This window comes from Prionailurus bengalensis, chromosome F2 (assembly GCF_016509475.1).
Source record: "Prionailurus bengalensis isolate Pbe53 chromosome F2, Fcat_Pben_1.1_paternal_pri, whole genome shotgun sequence".
Lineage (NCBI taxonomy): Eukaryota > Metazoa > Chordata > Mammalia > Carnivora > Felidae > Prionailurus > Prionailurus bengalensis.
The window spans coordinates 5,424,437-5,446,347 of record NC_057353.1 but is presented as its reverse complement, the minus strand read 5'-3'; the positions used below and the strand labels follow the sequence as shown (position 1 = coordinate 5,446,347).

The window sequence follows — 21,911 nt, the reverse complement described above, 5'->3', positions numbered from 1 at the left end:
CAGCAATCAATTCATCATCACTTCATCTTTCCCATAGCTTTCGACAGCATACATCTACCTGTCTATAGGGTGTAATGAACGTGAGAGTTACCTTAGTCTTTTTTAGGACTGTTAATTTTATCCTGTGCTTTCAGCTCATCAAAAAATACTTGATTGCCTGAAGGGACTGTTGTGGTAAATCATTTTTGTAAATTTGATTTTTTTTTATGTCTCAAGGTTTGATGAACACCAACTGTTCACTTGTTAAGTATAAGCTGGCCACCTTTACTCGAGAGTGGTATTTTAATGTGTTCGTGTGTTAGTTAACCTCTAAGTAGGTTTCTTTTAAAGAACATAGACTATGTATTTATAATGTAAAAAATAGATGGTAGTATTTATGTGTGTAACAATTAAATGCTATTTCTTTGGAAATGCTAGTCTCTGACTGGAGCAGTCCCATTATTTTACTGACAGATCTTTTGTATTTTAAGTTTAGGAACTGCGGTTTCAGTCATGGCCAAGATTCCGCTGTTGGAGTGCCTAACCAGACATAGTTACAGGGAATGTTTGGGAAGACTGGATTCTTTGCCTGAACATGAAGGCTCAGAAAAGGCTGAAATGAAAACCTCCACTGAACTGGTGCTCTCTCCTGATATGCCTAGAACAACTAACCCGTCTTTGTTAACCTCATTTCCCAAGTCAGTGGAACACGTAGCCCCAGATACCGCAGATGCTGAAAGTGGAAAAGAAATGAGGGAATCTTGTCAAAGTACTGTCCCGCAGGATGAAACCTCAGTAGATGCTAAAGACGGTGATCTGCCTTTTTTTAATGTTTCTTTGTTAGACTGGATAAATGTTCAAGATAGACCTAATGATGTGGAATCATTGGTCAGGAAATGCTTTGATTCCATGAGCAGAGTAAGTCATGTTAATTTGATATTTCTTGTGTCATTTCAACTATTTGAAGTTACATTATTTATACTAAATATTTTATATGATGGGCCAATGGTATTATAAGTAGAAATAATGAGCCTTGGCGTGAGACTTCAAGGATTCACCCTTGGATAAATCAAGGATAAATCAAGTCTTTTCACTTGTAACCTTATTTATGAATGTACAGTAGATTTGTGATGACTATTCGAGGTCAGAGATGTAAAATCTGTCCTGAAGTTCAGAGCCTTGAAGTGTCTACTCAAATGGTGAAGGTTTCGGTGGTAACAAGTTTGCAATATTTTTTTTCTGACCTTGTAATATTACTTAGATGTTTTAATATCTCCTATTCTTTCATTTGTTCCTACAGCTGGGCTCTTACTTCTGCTAGGTAAAACTTGAACAGTCTTAATGTCTTCATTCTTATGCCTTAAGTACTGAGCTCTCTGTAAATATAAGTAGATAGGTAAATGGTAATATTTGGCCACCTCTAGCCTATCGTATTTCTTAATTTAATAATGGATCAGATATTCACATTTATAAATGCTATAGAACTTTCAAGGTTTTTTTGGAAAATGTGAAAGATACAATATTTGATTTTTATAGTTAAACTTTTTTTAGGAGGGAGAATGATTTACATTCAGTGAAATATGCAAATTCTTGAGTGGTTAGGCCACAGAGTAATACCACCCCAAAGAAGACACTGAACGTTTTCATCTCCCTGAAAACCTTGTGTATGTCTTTCCAATCACCATCCCCCCTTGAGGGAGGTCTTTCTGACTTCTAAAAGAAACTTTAAATACTATATCTGCCTGAAATATTTTGAAATTCAAAATTTAGACGTTGTGTTCTTGGTTGTATTTCATAATTATAATGAGCTTGTATTTTGGATTAAGTCCTCCCCCAAATATACTTACAAAGACTCTGCAGCATGGGGAATAAATATCTTTTAAAATGTGATCCATAAGCTGATGGAAAATCTTTGAAGTCAGAAAGGAAGTTGATGGGGCACGTGTTTCAGTAATACAGAAATAATGAAATACTATTTTGAAGTCCGCTATTGTCTAAAGATAACGAGCACAGTAGTTAACCATGTTTACAAGGGAGCTCCATTGGAAAAGAGATTTGATCTTTGAACATTGAGAAAGGCAGTGCCTCGTCTGGGTTGCCTGGAAAATAGCACATTTCCTTTCAAAATGGAAAACCTAAAAAAAAATAAATTCTAGGTTTCTTCTTAATTCTTTAACTGTCTACTTCCTTGATGACATCTTTTAAAGGAGGGATTTATTTTTGGCCATTTATTATTTGTTAACAAAGAAAGCTTCAATTAAGACATTTGCCAGGGCATGGGAATATATAATATATGATGTAAAGATTATTGACTAAAAGGAGTGAAAACTAGGGTTCCTGTTTAAAATGTTGACATTTTAGTAGTCTGAAAATTCCAATCTATGATTGTGGAAAGGCAAGCACATGATTGTAATTAGGTGATTGAGATATCTATATATTCAAAAGGATTTGAAATTGGCTTTGTGTTTGCGTGGTTAAATGAAGTCCAGCACAGCCATGTAAGTTTTACTCATGTTACAAAACAAGGGGAAATAAACAACGATCCTTTCCTGGCTTAATGAAAATCCACAAGAGTTTATAGCTACCGAAACCAGAAGTTAGCTAGAGTAATATCACTGGGGTGTCACATTATTGACCTGAATTAATGTTTACTTTCATAGTACATACCAACAATATCTGAAGTCTTTGTGGTACTTAACATGGCCATTATATTGTAAAAACAGAGTATAAATTTTTATCTGTTTATAGTTACTTGTTATGAAACGAGTTAACATAGCTTAAAATACTGCCTGTAATACAGCACTCTTTTAGTTGAGCATGCCCATTAGATTTAAAAAAATTTCTTCAAAAGCAGTGAAAACCTATTTTGAAGAATTTGTTTATATATATCTGCCTGTATTTTACACAGTGTGGGATGTTGTATTGGGATATACTGCATAATAAATTGCACTTGCCATGGTGTTTTTTATAAGGTTAATATTTTTCGTGGTAGTTTTGTGTATTTATTCTTAATACTACTAGTGGGATTCTAAAGACATATTGAACGGAGTGTAGGACTTCTCTCGAGTCACAGGGTGCCTTCCTTTGATCTCACATTTGTTACGTAGTTGCCCAAAACAGCTAACTAACCTGTTTGATTCTGATAGTAGTACTTTTTGCCAGTGAACTTTAAAATGTGCCAAGATTTGATGTTCCTCTTCTCAAAGCAAGTTCTGTTCGAAGCCTTCCTTTCTACATACCGATCCCAGTTTCAGCAGCATTTGTAACATGTATCTCCAACTGGCAAAATCAAGTGTCTTCTTTCAGGAAACAAGTCAAGATGTAGGCGTCACGGAACTAGCCTAAGATTGGACATCAGAAGGGTTTAAATCCTGGCACTGCCTTTATGGATTGCCCCTGCCCATCTATATGGCATTGGAATCCTGTTTTATAATACTTGGGGGATTCTCACAACCTACCTTTTCCCCTCACGTACCAAGAAAAATTTCGAGTCGTTTCTGCGTTTTTGTGTACTCGCATATTTTCTTAGGTCGTAGTGTGTTCATACTAGAACGAATCTTGGATATTCTAGTTCAGGTTATACCACAAAAGGCAAACGTTCATACACCTGATGATGAATAGTTGGAAACATGCACATTTAGCTCATTTCTAAGCTGTTCAGAATAATACCAGTGTAATTTGTTGACTTTTGGTTGAGTGTTTCATTCATGATTCTTGTGATCTTATTGGAATATTGTTTATGCAATGGGCATGCATTTAGAGGTGGGATGGAAAGAATGGTGAGGATGAGAAAATTTTATTTTCTTCTCTTCTAAGACAACAATAATGTTAGTCTTTGTAGATGTCGGTGGAAGAGTCCGAGAGGGACAAATAGTGTAAGACTGTGTTCGGTTGCTGAAAATTTGCTAAATAATTATTAGTGGGATTCTGTGGTTTAAGATACTATTTTAAAAAATTGCTCCAGAGACTCTATTTGGAGTTTTTATTTTTTATTACGTGTGGAAAAATGGAATAAACCATTAAGTAGAGTAAGATTTTAGGAAGTCAGGTTACATAGCCTGTGCTCACGTGATTCACAAAATGCTCTTCCATATTAATATTGTCAGTGTAGTTGCATCGTACTTTCAATGAATTAGGAAATACAGAACTATCAGAATCAGGAGCTCTGGTTTGGGGGTTGTTTTTTCTTCTTTAAATCATCGCTGTCTGAAGTCTGTGTAGTTGCAATTTTGTACAGGCTAAAAATTTGAATCTATTTTAATCCTTTCTTTAGCTCTTTATCGTCTTAATGATTTGTAGCTAGTCTTTGGTTTGTACAATATCTTGGGTCAGAAACGAATACAGATTAGACTCAGTTACCATGAAATTAAGAAAAGCGAGAAAATGTTAATGTACGCACAAGTTTTCATTAATAGGCAGATGGCTGCCTGTATTTAAGTAGTGCCTCTGTTAACTTTTTTGTAGTGTTACAAATGCAGCCTCTTATAAATTACACTGGATTATTGATAATAACAATAAAATAGCTGAGTTTTAACTGCTTTTGTATGTCCTCTCTGTACCAAACACTGTACGTTAAATAATTTATGGTCCCTTTGATTGTAGAGATTAGGGAAGGCATCATGAAGGAGGCAATATTTGACTAGGACAGAGATGGGCTTTTCAACAGCTAGGCAGGATAATCAGTATGAACAGAGATCAGAGCTAGAGAAACACAGGGCTTGTCTGGATGTAATGAGCAATTCAGTTTGAAAAGAGGATAGGCCTGGAAGGATTTACTCATACCCGGCCAATCACTGAAGCCTTCATTGTGTGCTATGTTTTTTGGATGTCATCGTGGGCAGAGGGAAGCCATTTGGGTATTTCAACAGGAGACAACTATAATTAGAAATAGAAGATACTGTGGTTGATACTCACACGGAGATATTATTAGGAAGGTGTCAGAAACAGGCTGAAAATGTATGAGAACGATCAGGCGTTACAAAAGGGTTGGGAGCTTCATAGAAATTATGCTTCATTCTGAAATCACACAAGACAGAGTAAAAATGGGCTAAGTACGAAGTCCTGGATCATCTGTGTTTATGGAATGAGAAAACAGGAGCCAGAGAAGGGAACCGTGGAAGAACCAGTGAGGTGATGCCCGAAAGCTTCCGGAGTTCCGGAGACGACATGTGAAAACCACTGCCAGTGTATTCTTTCAAGGGAAGGGGAAGGACGTAGAGAGAAATTTGTTAGGTTTCATGAATTCCAGAAAATTTGTGGAAGAGTAAGAAAGTTGGGTTGATCAAGCAGATTTCTTTAGGAGATAGAGGCTGAAAATAAAGATATCTGTAGGAGGGAATTAAGTTTGAAGATGTTGATACATTTTGAGGGAAATCGTGTTTTTAACTCTGCTTTATCTTACAAGACCATGAAAATAACATTTACGGTGTGACACTGAGGACTGATGACATCGAGGCATTGATTGGAAGGTAGAATGCCAGGAATTCTGCCTTCCAATTCCAATTTCCAGTATACTTCCTGGAATTCCTAATTGTGTATTCCAGTATAATCAGTAATTTTTTATTAACATAATTATCTTGCTCTCAGTTTTGTGAAAGTATAACTTAGATTCCCGTGCATTTTCTTTTCTGTATTTTTCAATTTTTTTTCCTCTGAAGCTGTGTATCAGAATAGTGAGAAATGTATTTTAAAGTATTTGCTGGAAACTTCACTCATGTCTTTTGTTGTTGTTCAGCTTGATCCAAGGATTATTCGACCATTTATAGCAGAATGCCGTCAAACTATTGCCAAACTTGATAATCAGAATATGAAAGCCATTAAAGGACTTGAAGACCGGCTCTATGCCCTGGACCAGATGATCGCTAGCTGCAGCCGACTGGTGAATGAACAGAAGGAACTCGCTCAGGTGCCCATTCCAAACTTCTCTCGGGAAAAGCTCTTTGTAGTTTCTCTACCAGTATTTTATGTGCGATATCAGTTTGCTGTGCACCGTCATTTCACCTCATCCTTCACTGTTAAGGAAGATGGCGTGTTCTTAATGTTCAGGTTTGATAAAATAAAGCAAGCCGAGACCACTTCAGGTAGTAACTGAAAGATAAACCGTGAAGATGTTGTGTACGGCTGGGGAAAAAGCGTATGTGGAAGGAACATGATAAAACAGCCCTTGTACTAAACATCTGAGTACTTCCTGCTCCCCCTCAAAAGACTACAAAAGAATAAATGAGATTTCTTTCCTTTTTCTTTTCTCTTTTTTTAATGTTTGTTTATTTTTGAGAGAGAGCAAAAGACAGAGTGCGAGCAGGGGAGGGGCAGAGAGAGGGAGACACAGAATCCGAAGAAGGCTCCAGGCTCTGAGCTGTCAGTGCAGAGCCCTGTGTGGGGCTCGAACCCACCAGCCGTGAGATCACGACCTGAGTTGAAGTTGGACACTTAACTGACTGAGCCACCAAGATGCCCCAGAATAAATGAGATTTGTAAAGGTACAGGAGGAAAATATGACATCTTGCAGGTTACGAATACTTAGGTTTTTAGGTCAAATTTAATGCAGTGTTCTAAGAATTCTGTTGTCAAGTTAGGTTAAAGTGATGGAATTGAAAGAGTGGTTAGCCTAGACATATCCTGCCACTCTAGTGACCCACCCTCGAAAGTACTCTGACAAAAGAGTTGACTTGTATAATCTTGATTCTAACACACACTTTTCTAGTTTAACTTTCCTCTGCCAATATTTTCCCTCCAAATGTGTTCTTACATTAGAACATACAAATCATTTTAAGTGGGTACTGATGTTTTTTGCTTCACCTGCATGGCATTATACGCAGTATGTTGTAGGTAGATAAAACATGTATATCCTTGCTTTATTCTTTTTAAATAAAGTTTAAAATACTTACTTGCATTTTTATAGTTTCTTAATTGAATTCATCTGTAATTCACAGACTCTCCTTTTTTTGTTTGATTGTGTATCCAGCCACCGTGTGAACTGGATCCCTTTATGTTGTGCATTTACACTGATTGAATCCTAGTACGCTGCTGAGTAGAATGTGATAATGGTGTCCTTGTTTAATTTCTGATCTACAGGAAGGGTTATTTCACAATTATAATGTTTCTAGTAGTTTATTTTTTCTCTTTGTCCTAATAGAAACCTTTTATCCAATTAAGAAAGTTAATAGCTTCTAATCTTGAACCATCCTTGGATTCTTGGAATAAACTCAACATGGTCATAATATGTTGTCTTTTTTAACATTTTGGTAAACTGAATTATATTTGTGTGTGTGTGTGTGTGTGTGTGTGTGTGTGTGTGTGTGTGTATTTATAGACAGAGCGAGAATGTGCACAAAGGAGGGGCAGAGAGAGGAGTGGGGAGAGAATCCCAAGTAGGCTCCGTGCTATCTTTGCTGACTTGGGGCACGATCTCAGGAACCTTGAGATCATGACCTGAGCCAAAATCAAGTCAGACACTTAACTGATTGAGTCACCCAGGCTCCCCTGTATGTATTTTTCATTTGGTATGTATTTGTCAAGTTTGGGCATCAAGGTTTTGATGGCCTCCAAATAAGTTGAGAAATTTCTTAATTGGAACATTTAGTCCATTTATTTATTTATTTATTTTTAAACAGTTCTTAAATTTTTTTCATGTTTATTTTGAGAAAGAGAACACAGTCAGGGGAAGGGCAGACATGGAGGGAGAGAGAAAACCCCAGGGAAGCTCCACACTGTCAGCGCAGAGCCCGAGGCAGGGCTTGATCCCATGAACTGTGAGATCGTGACCTGTGCCAAAATCAAGAGTTGGACGCTTAACTGAGCCACCCAGGTGCTCCTAGTTCATTTATTTAATGAAATTACTGAATATTTGTTTTTAAATCTACCATTTCCAGGGGCGCCTGGGTGGCGCAGTCGGTTAAGCGTCCGACTTCAGCCAGGTCACGATCTCGCGGTCCGGGAGTTCGAGCCCCGCGTCGGGCTCTGGGCTGATGGCTCAGAGCCTGGAGGCTGCTTCCGATTCTGTGTCTCCCTCTCTCTCTGCCCCTCCCCCGTTCATGCTCTGTCTCTCTCTGTCCCAAAAATAAATAAAAAACGTTGAAAAAAAATTTTTTTTTAAATAAAAAAAAAATAAATCTACCATTTCCAATTTTTCTTCTTTTTTTTCCTTCAATTATGTCTTTGTGCTTTTGCCCTTTGGATTATTTTTATCATTTAAAAGTTTTTGTTTTTAAGTATTTAGTATTCTGTCTTCCAGATTAGCTTTTTTCCTTTTAAGTAACACACGCATCCTTGTAAGTTTCATATGCATTAGAATATCCTGTAGTATCCTTTATTAGCATATTTAGTTTTTGTCATTTGAAAATCTCGTTAAATCACCTTTATTTCTGAAAGGTGTTTTCTCCTGATACGGAGTCTAGGCTGTCGACAATTTGTTTTTCGCACATTGCCTTTGGTTTGGTTGTTAACAGTTTTACAATAATATGACAGGATGTGGTTTTCTTTGTATTTCTGCTGCTTTGGGTTGGGCATATAGTACTACGGGAAGCTGTGGCTTACTGACATGTCTTTTGGTAAAATTCCCAATCAGTTTCTCTTCAAATTTTGCCTTTGCCTCACTCTTTCCCTTTTCCTTCATTGGTTCCAGTTACACACGAATTAGACCTTTCATCTCATTCTTTGCATTTATTCTTATTTCCTGTATTTCCCATTTGTTATATCTATCTGTGCTTTATTCTGGATGTTTCCTTTTGACCTAACAATTGGGATTAATTTTTTTCCCCACTGAATAGCTGTTATTACGTCCATTTATTGATTTTTAGTTTTTGTTTGTTTTTTAGCTCTGCAATTTCAGTTTGGTTCTTTTGTTTATATAGTTTCAAATTATCTACCAAGATATTCTGTCTCATCCATCATCTCTTTGATCAAATTAACCATATAGTAATTTAAAAGTCTGTATCTGAGCTCCATGCTTGTGCCTATGTTTCTGTGGATGTTTTTGTTGTTTCTTGTAATTAATGTGGTCTTGCCTTTGCATGTGCCATTAGGCATTATTTTTGATAAGAAAAGCCAAGGAAGCATGAAGCTTCTTCTAGAGAGAATTTGTGTGCGTGTTGAAAGGGCAGTTACAATCTTAGATCATCTTAATCCAGTTTCAGGGATTTAGGTGATAGAAGTTGGTCTTCCAGTCCTTGTGTTAGCCAGTCTGCTTTTGTAGACTCGAATTCCATAGGATATAGCTTTGGGGGTACTAGGACAAAGTGTGTTCCATCATCCTTTTTGTTGGCTGGCACTGATCTCCAGTTTTTTATTTCATAGCTCCGTGAGAATGTCAGAAGGATTGCTTGTCTTTAAAAAAAATTTTTTTTAATGTTTATTCATTTTTGAGACACAGAGACAGAGCACGAGCAGGGAAGGGGCAGAGAGAGGGAGACACAGAATCTTAAGCAGGCTCCAGGCCTTGAGCTGTCAGCATAGAGCCCGACGTGGGGCTTGAATTCATGACCTGAACCGAAGTTGGAAGCTCAACCGACTGAGCCACCCAGGCGCCCCAGGATTGCTTGTCTTTTTATTCTTAGTTTTGGACTCTCTTCAGGAATCAACACTTGTCTCTAGGCAAAGCATTCCTTAGTTGCCTAACTGGCCTCTCTCGGTTTCCTCCTCCTCCTTAGATCCTGGCCCTTCTCCTTCACTGCTTTCTTAGGTCTCTAGTAACTAATGCCACAGGAAGCTTGGTCTGCATTACCATTAAATTACAATTTATCACTACTTGAGACAGCTCTGAATTCCTGAAATTTTGCTGTTTCTCCGATGTCATTCTTTTTCACTTTAACCCTTGATAGAGTGAATCAAACAATTTAGTTAACCAACCAGACTTCTCTTGATGATTCTTCAGGTTCTTTCCAGTTTTTCAGGTTACAAACACTGTTTTAATATCCTAGCACTTCTCTGTCTTAACATGCATGTTCTAGTATTTCTTTAGAGACAGCCTCCAGTAATGGAATTGTTGGACTAGGGTGTTTGTGCATTTTAAATATTAATTAGTAATGTTATACTCTCCATAAAGGAAAAATCAATCAACACTCCCAGTAATTAATGAGAAGAGCTGTTTCCCTTATATCAGTGTTTCCCATCTATTTCCTCAATTTGGTTGGTTGCCAGTTTTTTATCCTAATGTTTTTCTGTAAGAATTTATTATATATGTAGTCTGGGTAATTCTTTGTCTATTGTAAATAATACAGATAACTGTCTTTCTCTTTGTTGATAGTGTTATAAAAATTGTTACACAGAAATTTTAAATTCCGCTGTAGTCAGATGTATTAGTCATTTTTCATATTTAATTTTATGAACTCATCATTCCTTTAATGAGCCACCTTTGGGGGTGCCTGGGTGGCCCAGTTGGTTAAATATCTGACTTTGGCTCAGGTCATGGTCTCACAGTTCATGAGTTCTGTCAGCACAGTGCCCACTTTGCATCCTCTGTCCTTCTCCCTGTCTCCCTGTCTCAAAAATAAATAAACATTTAAAAAAAAGTTTGAATCTCCACATTTCTTTATAGCTATTTCCCTAATTGAATAAACCAGGGCTTCCAGTTTTCTTAGATTATCTATTTCCTCTCTTTGCTTCCTTCAAATCTCTTGGTGTGTGTAGGGGTGTGTGTGTGTGTGTGTGTGTGTGTGTGTGTGTGTGTGTGTAATACTGTTTCTACAATCAGGCAGCTACAAGGAATGGTTTTACATATGGTTGTGTTTTTTTTTTTTTTTAAATCTTGCTGATGTTATTCTCAGATCTGCATTGGATTCAGCAAATGGACTTGTGTCATACAAGGATATGTCATTTTTCTGGAAGTGTAGTTGCCGTGATGAAAGGCTAATGGTACTTTTTTATTTTCTTTAAAAAATGGAAGAAGGAGGGGAGCCTAGGTGGCTCAGTTGGTTGGGCATTGTTGGACTTCTGTGCAGGTCGTGATCTCACAGCTCGTGAGTTCGAGCCAGTTCAGAGCCTGGAGCCTGCTTCGGATTCTGTGTCTCCCTCTCTCTCTGTCCCTCCCCCACTCACACTCTGTCTCCCTCTGTCTCTCAAAAATAAACATTAAAAAAACATTTTTTTTTAATGGAAGAAGGATTTCCTTTAGATTTGATCCTTTTTTGTTTGCTTTCCAGACCTGACCCTTAAACTTTCTTGAACCCAGACTGAAATAAAATTTAGTGGACATGTCCTATACTGTTCCTGTGAAAATTTGAAAATTAATTTTTGATGTCCTGTGGTGATAGAAGTACCCTGTCCAACCATCTTCTTTCCCCCTCATGTATCTGCAGCTTTTGCTAATATTTTAAGCTGTAGTAGCTTATAGAATTTAGCTTTTAGAACATTTTATCCTAACTAGCGATAATATTCCTACTTTAAAAAAATGTTTTTCTTTGATTTTGATACCTGAAACATTTTAGTCCTTTTTTGACATTGAGGGGCAATTAAATTCTCATTTAATTATTCCTCAGTGAAATTTTTTGATGTTCCTACATACTTTTTAACATTAAGTGTGTTACATACATATTCAGAACAAAACTGTAAAATAGATGCAAATCAAGTCCCTAAGATTGATGGATGTCAGCTGGGCTTGCCTGAGTGAAGCCCTGAGAGAAATTGACTTTAATAAGATAATTCTCAGTGCACTCATGAGAGACGGGAGATAACCTGTGGAGGTTGGGTGATATGTGCGCATTGGAGCAACTTTTCACTCCTCTATTTTTATGTATTTGACTGTCACGGGATTCAGAGTCAAGGGTTTTAACTGAGACATCACTTCCACAGGCCAGCTTTCTCTGATTTTGCAGTCTTGATCCGATTTATTTTCTCTTCGCATGTTGTTCTTAGCCTATGTCATAATCATATTTAAGTGATGGTGTGTGTTTTTTAAAAAGCACTTTCTTCTTGAAGAATATAAGCTCCACACCAGCAGGACTGTAGTCTGTCTTTCTCATTGCCCTGTTCACAGTGCCTTGTCACTGTTCCTGACCCATAGTAGGTGGGTGATCAATACTTCTAGAATCAGAATTTGGGTTAGCATAGTCTTAAGTTTGTGAAATGTTAGAATTCTCTTTAATCTGGTCTGGGATCTTTCACATTTTATTTATAGATGTCTCATCTGTCAGTTTTGTTACAGCTAATATATTTTTTTCCCATTGCACCTATTTTCTTTGCTTATCAGTATTTTGTTGAGAATGTGGTTGGTGAAAGTAGATACATTCAGATTAATTGATTTGAGGAATTGATTTTAAATCTTGTGGAAACACCATTTTGTGTAGCTCATTTTATCTACATAGCAGTTCAATCTTCTAAGCACTCTTGAAGAGAAAGGAAAAGAAATGATAGAAGGAGATTTATTGTCTACATATCTTATACGAAAAAGATCAGTTCAGGAAGCTTTAAGCAAGTAATTTTTTTAAAACCACAACACTTCCGGTGATGTTTATGGACCCTTCTATCTGGTCTGACAGAGAAACTTCACCAGGTCTGTGAACACTGGAGCCCTGAAAATTTATTCAGTATGTATTATTTCTTTAGCCATCTTCTTATCCTTAAGATTATCAGCAAACTAAGAAACTAACAGGGGCGGCACCCGGGCAGCTCAGTGGGTTAAGCACCTGACTCTTGATTTCGGTCAGGTCGTGATCTCATTATTTTGTGAGTTCAAGTCCTGCGTCAGGCTCTACATGCTGACAGCAGGGAGCCTGCTTGGGACTCTCTGTCTCCCTGTCTCTCTGCCCCTTCCCTGCTCACACTCTGTCTGTCTGTCTGTCTGTCTGTCTGTCTGTCTCTCTCTCTCTCTCTCAAAAATAAATAAATAACAAGGAATCGTCTTCCTAAATGAAAAGTTCACAGAATACATCTTGAGGGCAGTCGTAAATACTGTAGTAAACTAGCAAGTAGTTATATTTCTTTAGAACGTTGTCATGATTATTTAATTCTTATTAGATAATCTAGTGAAATTCAGAATTATGATATAGTTTAAGTTCTGCTTTCTATCTTCGCTCAGTCACCTATGTAATTTTCTTTTAAACATATATGCGTCATGTAGCTATCAATCCTTATTTACACACAAAAAATTAATACTACATGGCATCAGAGATTATTCTGGTTTTTTTATTTACTTTTTTTAAATTTAAGCATAGTTGACATGCAATACTCTATTAGTTTTAGGTCTACAATGTAGTGACTGAACACTTCTGTACATTACTTAGTGCTTACCGTCATTAAGTGTAATCACCATCTGTCACCATACGACATTACGACAGTATTGTTGACTCTCTTCCCTATGCTGTACTTTTCGTTCCTGTGACTTATTTTAAGAAGCTTGTACCTCGTAAGGATTTTTCTACTTAGTCTATTATACTAAGGATGGTGTAACAAATTTATTTTATTGAAAACGGATTTACATTTTTTCTTGCAACATTTGCATATATGTGCTCCCGCTGTCAGGAAGTTCTTTATTGATAGTCTAGAATTTAGTTTGGGGGATGGATGATGTAATTTACTTGGGTTCAGTAAAGAGTAGTTGAAAACTTACTAAGATTTTAACACAGTTGATGAAAGCGCAGTAAGTTATTTTTAAATTCGGAAAAATATAGTCACAGTTGAGCATATAGCATATTGCAACGGAAGTAAGATACACAATTACTGTTGAAATTGTCTTATTTTCAGATATTAAACCATTTTGACTTTATTTTAACGCACATCATTTAAATTCAAATGTGTTCTTGAAATTTAGAAAGACATGAAACAGAAAGGAGAGTGAGAACTACCAAAAGTTGGAAGACATACTGTCGCCAGCCATATTGTTCCTAGAAGGATAATTATTTACAGCAGCAAGGATGGGAGTAGGATGGATGTGCAAATCCCGAAACTTGTATAGCACCTTAATTATTTAGAGAAGGAAAAAGAACCTACAGATACAATAAAGATACTTAGTAATAACATCATCAAGATGTCTTTGGACCTTTTTTAAGTGTTTGCTGTTAGGTTTTGGTTAAAGTTTTGTACACACAACTACCTTTTTTTTTTTTTTTTTTAAACATTTTTTTGTTGTTTTTTGAGAGAGAGAGAGAGAGGGATAGAGAGAGGGAGACAGAGGATCCAAAGAAGGCTCGGCACTCGAGCCCACGAACCATGAGATTATGACCTGACCCGAGCTGAAATCAAGAGTCAGACTCTTAACCTACTGAGTTACCCAGGCACCCCACAACTACCTTGTTTTAAATATGGCATATCTGTCTGAATTAATTTGTAGCCTAAACACAACCCCTACTTAACAAAATGATGCATATACCTATGAAAACAACTGAGTAAGGATAGCCAAGAAAAAGTACGGGAGTTATTTTTCTTACCAAATAATAAATCGCATTGTAAAATTACACACTTAAGGGGCTCCTGGGTGGCTCAGTTGGTTAAGCGTCCAACTTCAGCTCAGGTCATGATGTCGTGGTTTGTGAGTTCGAGCTCCGTGTTGGGCTCTGTGCTGACAGCTTGGAGCCTGGAGCCTGCTCTGGATTCTGTCTCTCCCTCTCTCTCCGCCCCTCCCCTGCTCGGGCTCTGTCTCTCTGTCTATCAATAATAAATAAACATTAAAAAACTTTGTTTAATTACACATTTAAGTTATTGTTCTAACAATATTTGCACTCATCTATCTACCTGTCTATGTATCTATATATCTATCTGTATAGTAGAACAAAATATAGTCCAGAAATACTGGAGAGAGGAATGACTTTTCAATAAAAAGTGCAGTCAATTGATTGTTACTCATTTGGGGAAATGTACAAAATACTATTGAGTATCATAGAGGTTAGATTAAGTCAGTTATTTCATGGCTTAAAATCAGTGCCCATGTTTTATGTAATGTCATGCTCTGACTGACCCATGATGGCGTAGGAGTCTAGACACATAAGTTCCAGTTGTAATTTGACTGTGTCCTTGGACAAATCACTCTTCCCAGTGGGTTTTTGTTGTTGTTTTTTTTAATCCCCTAGCGTGAAAATGGAGTAGAATTAGATGAGCAGAGAGTTCTTAAAAACAATCTCTTTTTATGAACACACCTACATTCAGTAAGGTAGATTTTTAAAATCTTGTTTAAGGGTTGGCTGAGCTCCAACTCTTGATTTCGGGTCAGGTCATGATCTCCTGTTTGTAAGTCCGTGCTGTCAGCACAGAGCCTGCTTGGGATTTCCTCGCTCGCTCTCTGCCCCTCCCATGTGGGTGCGTGCTCGCTCTCGCTGTCTCTCTCCCTCCTTCAGAATAAATGAACTTTAAAATTTTTTTTTTTCAACGTTTATTTATTTTTGGGACAGAGAGAGACAGAGCATGAACGGGGGAGGGGCAGAGAGAGAGGGAGACACAGAATCGGAAACAGGCTCCAGGCTCTGAGCCATCAGCCCAGAGCCCGACGCGGGGCTCGAACTCCCGGACCGCGAGATCGTGACCTGGCTGAAGTCGGACGCTTAACCGACCGCGCCACCCAGGCGCCCCCAGAATAAATGAACTTTAAAAAAAAAATCATGTTTGAAAGTAGAACAGTTCATGTTTAACAAAGATTTTCCTCTTAAATGAATGTTGATGTCTTTCATGAAAGAAAGTTAATATCCTTTTCAATATTTTCTCTCAAAGGGATTTTTAGCTAATCAGATGAGAGCTGAAAACTTGAAGGATGCATCTGTATTACCTGATTTGTGCCTGAGTCACGCAAATCAGTTGATGATTATGTTGCAAAATCATAGAAAACTGTTGGATATTAAACAGAAGTGTACCACTGCCAAACAGGAGCTAGCAAATAACCTACATGTCAGACTGAAGTAAGTGACTCTGTTCCATCGAATCTAGGGTGGCTAGCGTTGATTTTTAAAATTTCTACCACATAATGGAGTCATTGTCTCTTAGCATTACATTGAAATATTTGCTTGGTTGATAAACTTGGGATTAGATCATTTTTATAGAGTTTGTGTGTCTCAATTTCATTCTATAGGTGGTGTTGCTTTGTGATGCTTCATGCTGATCAAGACGGAGAGAAATTGCAAGCTTTGCTCCGCCTCGTAATAGAACTGTTAGAAAGAGTCAAAATTGTTGAAGCTCTTAGTACAGTTCCTCAGATGTACTGCTTAGCTGTTGTTGAGGTTGTAAGGAGAAAAATGTTCATTAAACACTACAGGGAGGTACGCAAGTTGAATTCTGTTCTCGTTGTGTATGAGCCTTAACGAATTGGTGCGTGATACTAACATCAGCTTTCCTCCTCTTAGTGGGCTGGTGCTTTGGTCAAAGATGGAAAGCGATTATACGAAGCTGAAAAGTCAAAAAGGGAATCCTTTGGGAAATTATTTAGTAAGTGTTCTTCACTAATAGATTTATTTGTGATGAAAAATGCTGTTTCTGTTTTGTAGATATGAATGTATTATTATGTAGCATGTATGTGATATTAATTACAGTCAGATCTGGGGGAACATTGCTTTTAAGGTCTGTAGAGTTGAATCCATTGTTAAAATTTAAATATGAAGAATTGTCCATTTGTTTTTTTAAAAACCAGAGGGTTTTTTTCCCCCCAAAATAGAAAGTTATAAAATAACCATGTTGTTCCTTTCTTTACACAGGGAAGTCCTTTTTAAGAAATCGTCTGTTTAAGGGATTGGACTCCTGGCCCCCGTCCTTTTGTGTATGTATTTTCTTTTTTCTTTTTCTTTTTAATTTATTTTTTAATGTTTGTTTATTTTTGAGAGAGAGAGAGTGAGCTCGAGTGTGAGCGGGGATGAGGCAGAGAGAGAGGGAGACACAGAATCCCAAGCAGGCTCCAGGCTCTGAGCTGTCAGCACAGAGCCCGACGCGGGGCTCAAACTCACGAACCATGAGGTCATGCATGACCTGAGCTGAAGTCGGACGCTTAACTGACAGAGCCACCCAGGCACCCGTTGTGTGTATATTTTCTAACCGTGACTATATTTTGTATGTGTTCAAACCTTTATTTCAGAAGGAGGGAGATTTTCAGAAACATGTAGAATTCTTTTTTATCAACGTAAAAACAGTTTTGGTTTTAAAAGCCAGTTGTCGTTTAACTCTAAGATACATTCATAGTTTTCAGTCAAGGGTTTTCATAACACAGGAGGATAAGCCATACTATACTGTTAAGCTGCTGATTGGTAGGAACAGACTTGCTTGTTATTTTGCCCGTGTCCTTCCCCCTCCTCTTTCTCTCTCCCCTCCTTTTTCTCCCCTTCCCGGCCCCTTCTTGTCCTTCTGTCCTCTCCCCTTTTCATTCTCTTCACCACCACTGCTAACCACCACCACCTCCATCCTATTTTATTCATGTGTTTACAGATCAGAAGAGGGTAGCTAGCTCTTGAGGTGGTCTTCATTGAACCCATGAGAAATACATTTGTGTTGTGAAACCAGGATTACCGGGGATCGATCATTTTATTTCATGAAAAAAATGATTCCGCAGGTCAAAGAAGTTCGGGAAATGCTGTAGGTTTTTTTGTTGGTCTTCAGATACACTGCTTAGCTGTTAACCATGTTTGCATACTGCAGGATTTCTTAGGGCTTTAACTATGTAATTTCGAATATCTAAGAATAAGCGATGTAATGGGGTTCTTTTATGAAGAACTCTTTAATGAAGAACATCTTGACATTTCTAAATCTGGTTAGGTAATGAATCCAACAGTTGGAGTTACTTTAACAGTTGTATTTCTCGGGGGAGCCTGGGGGGCCCGGTCGGCTAAGCATCGGACTCTCTGTTCCATTCAGGTTGTGATCTCACCGTTCCGTGAGTTCCAGCCCCACACCTGGCTCCACACTGACAGTATGGAGCCTCTTGGGATTCTCTGTCTCCTTCTCTCTCTCTGCCCCTCCCCCACACACGCTGCCTGCCTCTCTCTCTCTCTCTCTCTCTCTCTCTCTCTCTCTCTAAGTATTTCTTGCCAACATCATAAAGAAATGATGTTATAAATCTAATTTGTTTTTAAAGAAGCTGAAATCGGCTAAGAGTTTATATTTGAAAATGTAATGGAAAAAAGATCCAGTGAAAGGCAAGCAAGGCAGTGTTACTTAGGAGAAAACTTTTCACAGCACAGCAACAAGGCATGCTAGTAAGTGATAGGCATAGAAATGGGGCCAGGGCTAGAGAGATCTTCATGGTGAGGCTGTAAGTCAAAGAAAACTTCGGGAACAGCCTATGTGCTAGTGACGCAGATGTGTTCCTTTAATGTTGACAGGCTGCTACCCCATTTTTAAAAAGCTGACGACAGAAAGGAACTGTCCCGACAGTTAATCACCAACAGCTTATGGTTCCCAGTTATTTGAGACTCAGAAAATAGTATACCGTGTTGTCATTGAATAGTCCCTTGTTTTTATTTTGTTTTATTCTATTCCTTAAATGTTAGTAGGGGCTTTGTAGCACGTTTGCTTCTTCGTCATATTGGAATTAATGACAGTAAAAAAGCATTTGTGAATTTGTCCTCTTATGTCTTTTGGTCATTTTTGAGTTGATTTGTTTTGTTTTGTGTAGACACAGAAGCCTCGAAAGTTTGACTGTGAACTTCCAGATATTTCATTAAAAGATCTACAGTTTCTGCAATCATTTTGTCCTTCAGAAGTTCAGCCATTCCTCAGGTAAATGTCATTAGTGTTTTTGACTTGGGTTATCCCCTTACAATGTTTTCCTTATTTTGGAGCTGTGGAAAGTAGCACCAGTAGTCTTAGGAGATGCCCGAATATAGAAATGCGTTATGATAGACTGGCTTCCCTGTGCTGCTTTAGGAAATTTCTAGGGAATATGCAAATGATCAGAAAATGAAGATAAAGTGGAAGGAAATTAATGCCTTACATGCAATTAATTTTTTTTCTAGTAATTAATTACTCTGACTTTTTGTATACTGTGGGGGATTTCTAATTCATCACTGTAACGATTATGCCTCAGGCCCCTGCAGCTGTTGCTGGGATTGATTTGAAGAGGATGTTGACACTGTAGTTATTTTGGACATAGTTTGACATGTTTGCGTGTAGGTATCCATCTTGTCATTGCAGAATCAGAACTCTAATTTAATTGCATTCTGTTTCAGGGTTCCCTTACTTTGTGATTTTGAGCCTCTACACCAGCATGTACTTGCGCTACACAATTTGGTAAAAGCAGCACAAAGTTTGGATGAAATGTCACAGACCATTACAGATCTACTGAGTGAACAAAAGGCAAATTAAGTTCTTACAAGTGGTTTGCTTCACTGGTATTACGTGTTTTTGTTGCTGCAGCTCTGTAAAGCCTGTCCCTCTCTCTTCCAGGCATCCATGAGTCAGGTATCCCCACAGTCGGCTTCCTCACCAAGGATAGAAAGTACAGCAGGAATCGCAACTACTACCTCACCCAGAACTCCTCCTCCGCTCGCCGTTCAGGATCCCTTGTGTCCTGCGGTGTGTCCCTTAGAAGAACTATCTCCAGATAGCATCGATGCACATACCTTTGATTTTGAAACTATCCCTCATCCAAACATAGAACAGACTATTCATCAAGTTTCATTGGACTTAGATTCGTTGGCAGAGAGTCCTGAATCGGATTTTATGTCTGCTGTGAATGAGTTTGTAATAGAAGAAAATTTGTCATCTCCTAATCCTATAAGTGATCCACAGAGTCCAGAAATGATGGTGGAATCGCTTTATTCATCAGTCATCAATGCAATAGACAGTAGACGGATGCAGGATACAAACGTATGTGGGAAAGAGGATTTAGGAGATCATGCTTCTCTAAATGTCCAGTTGGAAAAGTGCCGACTTGTTGCCCAAGACTCACATTTCAGTATACAGACCATCAAGAAAGACCTTTGCCACTTCAGAACATTTGTCCAGAAAGGACAGTGTGACTTCTCAAATTCTTTAAAATGTACAGCATTAGAAATAAGAAACGTTATTGAAAAGGTAAGATATTCTCTGGAAATGACACTAAATGAAAAACATCAAAAAGAACTGCAGTCTTTAAAAAGTGAGTATGAAGACAGACTTGCTGCACTCAGAAAGGAGGGTGAGGAAAACGAAAACAAAATTAAAAAGCTGAAAGGAGACTTGGCGTGCCTCGAGGAGGTTTTACAAAACAAAGATAACGAATTTGCTCTGGTTAAACATGAAAAAGAAGCCGTCATCTGCCTGCAAAATGAGAAGGATCAGAAGTTGCTGGAGATGGAAAGTCTCATGCGCACGCAGAGCTGCGAGATCGACGAGCTGAAACACTCGCGGGAGACCGTTCTGGAAGACCTGCAGAAGCTCCACGTGGAAAACGATGAGAAGATTCAGTTGTTGCGGACGGAGCTCCAGGGCTTAGAGCAGCGTCACCTCAAGGAGCTCGAGGACGCTCTGCACGCCAGGCACATGCAGGAGGTCGAGAAGGCTAAGACCGACCACGGGGCGTCTTTGGAGAAATTGAAGAAGGAGAATCAGCACAGAATCGACCAGATCCAGGAGTCTCATGCCGCCGCTATCCAGGAGAAAGAACAACAGCTCCAGGAATTAAAACTCAAAGTTTCCGATCTGTCGGACGTGAGATGTAAATTAGAGGTTGAACTTGCATTGAAGGAAGCAGAAACCGATGAAATAAAAATTTTGCTGGAAGAAAGCAGAGCCCAGCAGAAGGAGACCTTAAAATCTCTCCTTGAACAAGAGACGGAAAATTTGAGAACAGAGATAAGTAAACTCAACCAAAAGATTCAGGATAATAACGAAAGCTACCAGGTGGGCTTGGCAGAACTAAGAACTTTAATGACCATTGAAAAAGATCAGTGCATTTCAGAGTTAATTAGTAGACACGAAGAAGAATCTGACCTGCTGAAAGCTGAATTAAACCAAGTAACATCCTTGCACCACCAAGCATTTGAAGTGGAAAAAAACCTGAAAGAAGAAATAGCTGAACTGCAGAGTAAACTGGATGCGGAATTGAGTGCTCTTGAAAAGCAAAAAGAGGAAAAACTCACCCAGCAGGAAGAGAAGTATGAAGCTATTATCCAGAAACTTGAGAAGGACAAAGAGAAATTTGTCATGAGCCAGGAACAAGACAGAGAACGGTTAATTCAGAAGCTTAATTGTGAGAAAGAAGAAGCTATTCAGACTGCCCTAAAGGAGTTTAAATTGGAGAGAGAAGCTGTTGAGAAAGAGTTATTAGAAAAAGTTAAACATCTTGAGAATCAAATAGCAAAAAGGTAAGAATTACTTTAGGCTGTAATTATAGAATGAAAATATTGGCGAGTCAAATTTTAATTGTGTGTGTAATCACAGTACCTTGATTTACTTACGTATCTTAGGTAAATAAAGTAACAGGTATTTTTATAAAATAAAAACTTTTGTAGTCAGTGTTTCTTAGAAACATTTAAAAAATAACACTACCTAAGTCCATTAGTGGCTTTTTAAAATGGATTAGTATCTTGATGAGGCCCCTGGGTGGATCAGTCGGTTAAGCATCCAACTCTTGATTTCGGCTCAAGTCCTGATCTTAGGATTTGTAGGGCTCCTTGCTCACAGTGTGGAGCCTGCTTGGGATTCTCGCTCGCTCACTCGCTCACTCTCTGTGCCCCTCCCCCATGAGCACGTGTGTGTGTGTGTGTGTGTGTGTGTGTGTGCACTCTCTCAAATTAAATAAACTTAAAAAAAATAGAAAAAAATAATAAAAATAAAATGGATTAGCACTTGGACTTCCAGAGGATGATTTTTTTTTTCAAATTTCAAGTGTTTTCAAGGACTTCCTTTTTAATTCATTAAATTCCCTTTGGTTTATGTGAAGTCTTTTTTTCTAATTTCTTCCAGTTGAAAATTACTGTTTTCTCTTCTTTTTAAATTGTGAATGTGTGGGGCACCTGGGTGGCTCAGTCAGTTAAGCATCCCAACTCTTGATTTCGGCTCAGGTTGTGATCTCATGGTTTGTGGGATCGAGCCCTGCATCAGGCTCTGCA

General features: G+C 38.2%; 1 protein-coding gene across 3 annotated transcripts in view; it reads left to right on the top strand.

The window, feature by feature from the left end:
• RB1CC1 (RB1 inducible coiled-coil 1) overlaps positions 1-21,911 on the top strand; it is a 93,871-nt gene that overhangs the window by 34,511 nt on the left and 37,449 nt on the right. For all 3 annotated transcript variants that reach the window (XM_043601067.1, XM_043601066.1, XM_043601068.1), the window contains exons 7-15: positions 471-897; positions 5,714-5,884; positions 15,613-15,797; positions 15,968-16,154; positions 16,239-16,320; positions 16,587-16,648; positions 18,494-18,597; positions 19,047-19,173; positions 19,264-21,164. In XM_043601067.1, coding sequence (XP_043457002.1) covers positions 471-897; positions 5,714-5,884; positions 15,613-15,797; positions 15,968-16,154; positions 16,239-16,320; positions 16,587-16,648; positions 18,494-18,597; positions 19,047-19,173; positions 19,264-21,164 — 3,246 coding nt within the window. The remainder of the gene's footprint in view (positions 1-470; positions 898-5,713; positions 5,885-15,612; positions 15,798-15,967; positions 16,155-16,238; positions 16,321-16,586; positions 16,649-18,493; positions 18,598-19,046; positions 19,174-19,263; positions 21,165-21,911) is intronic.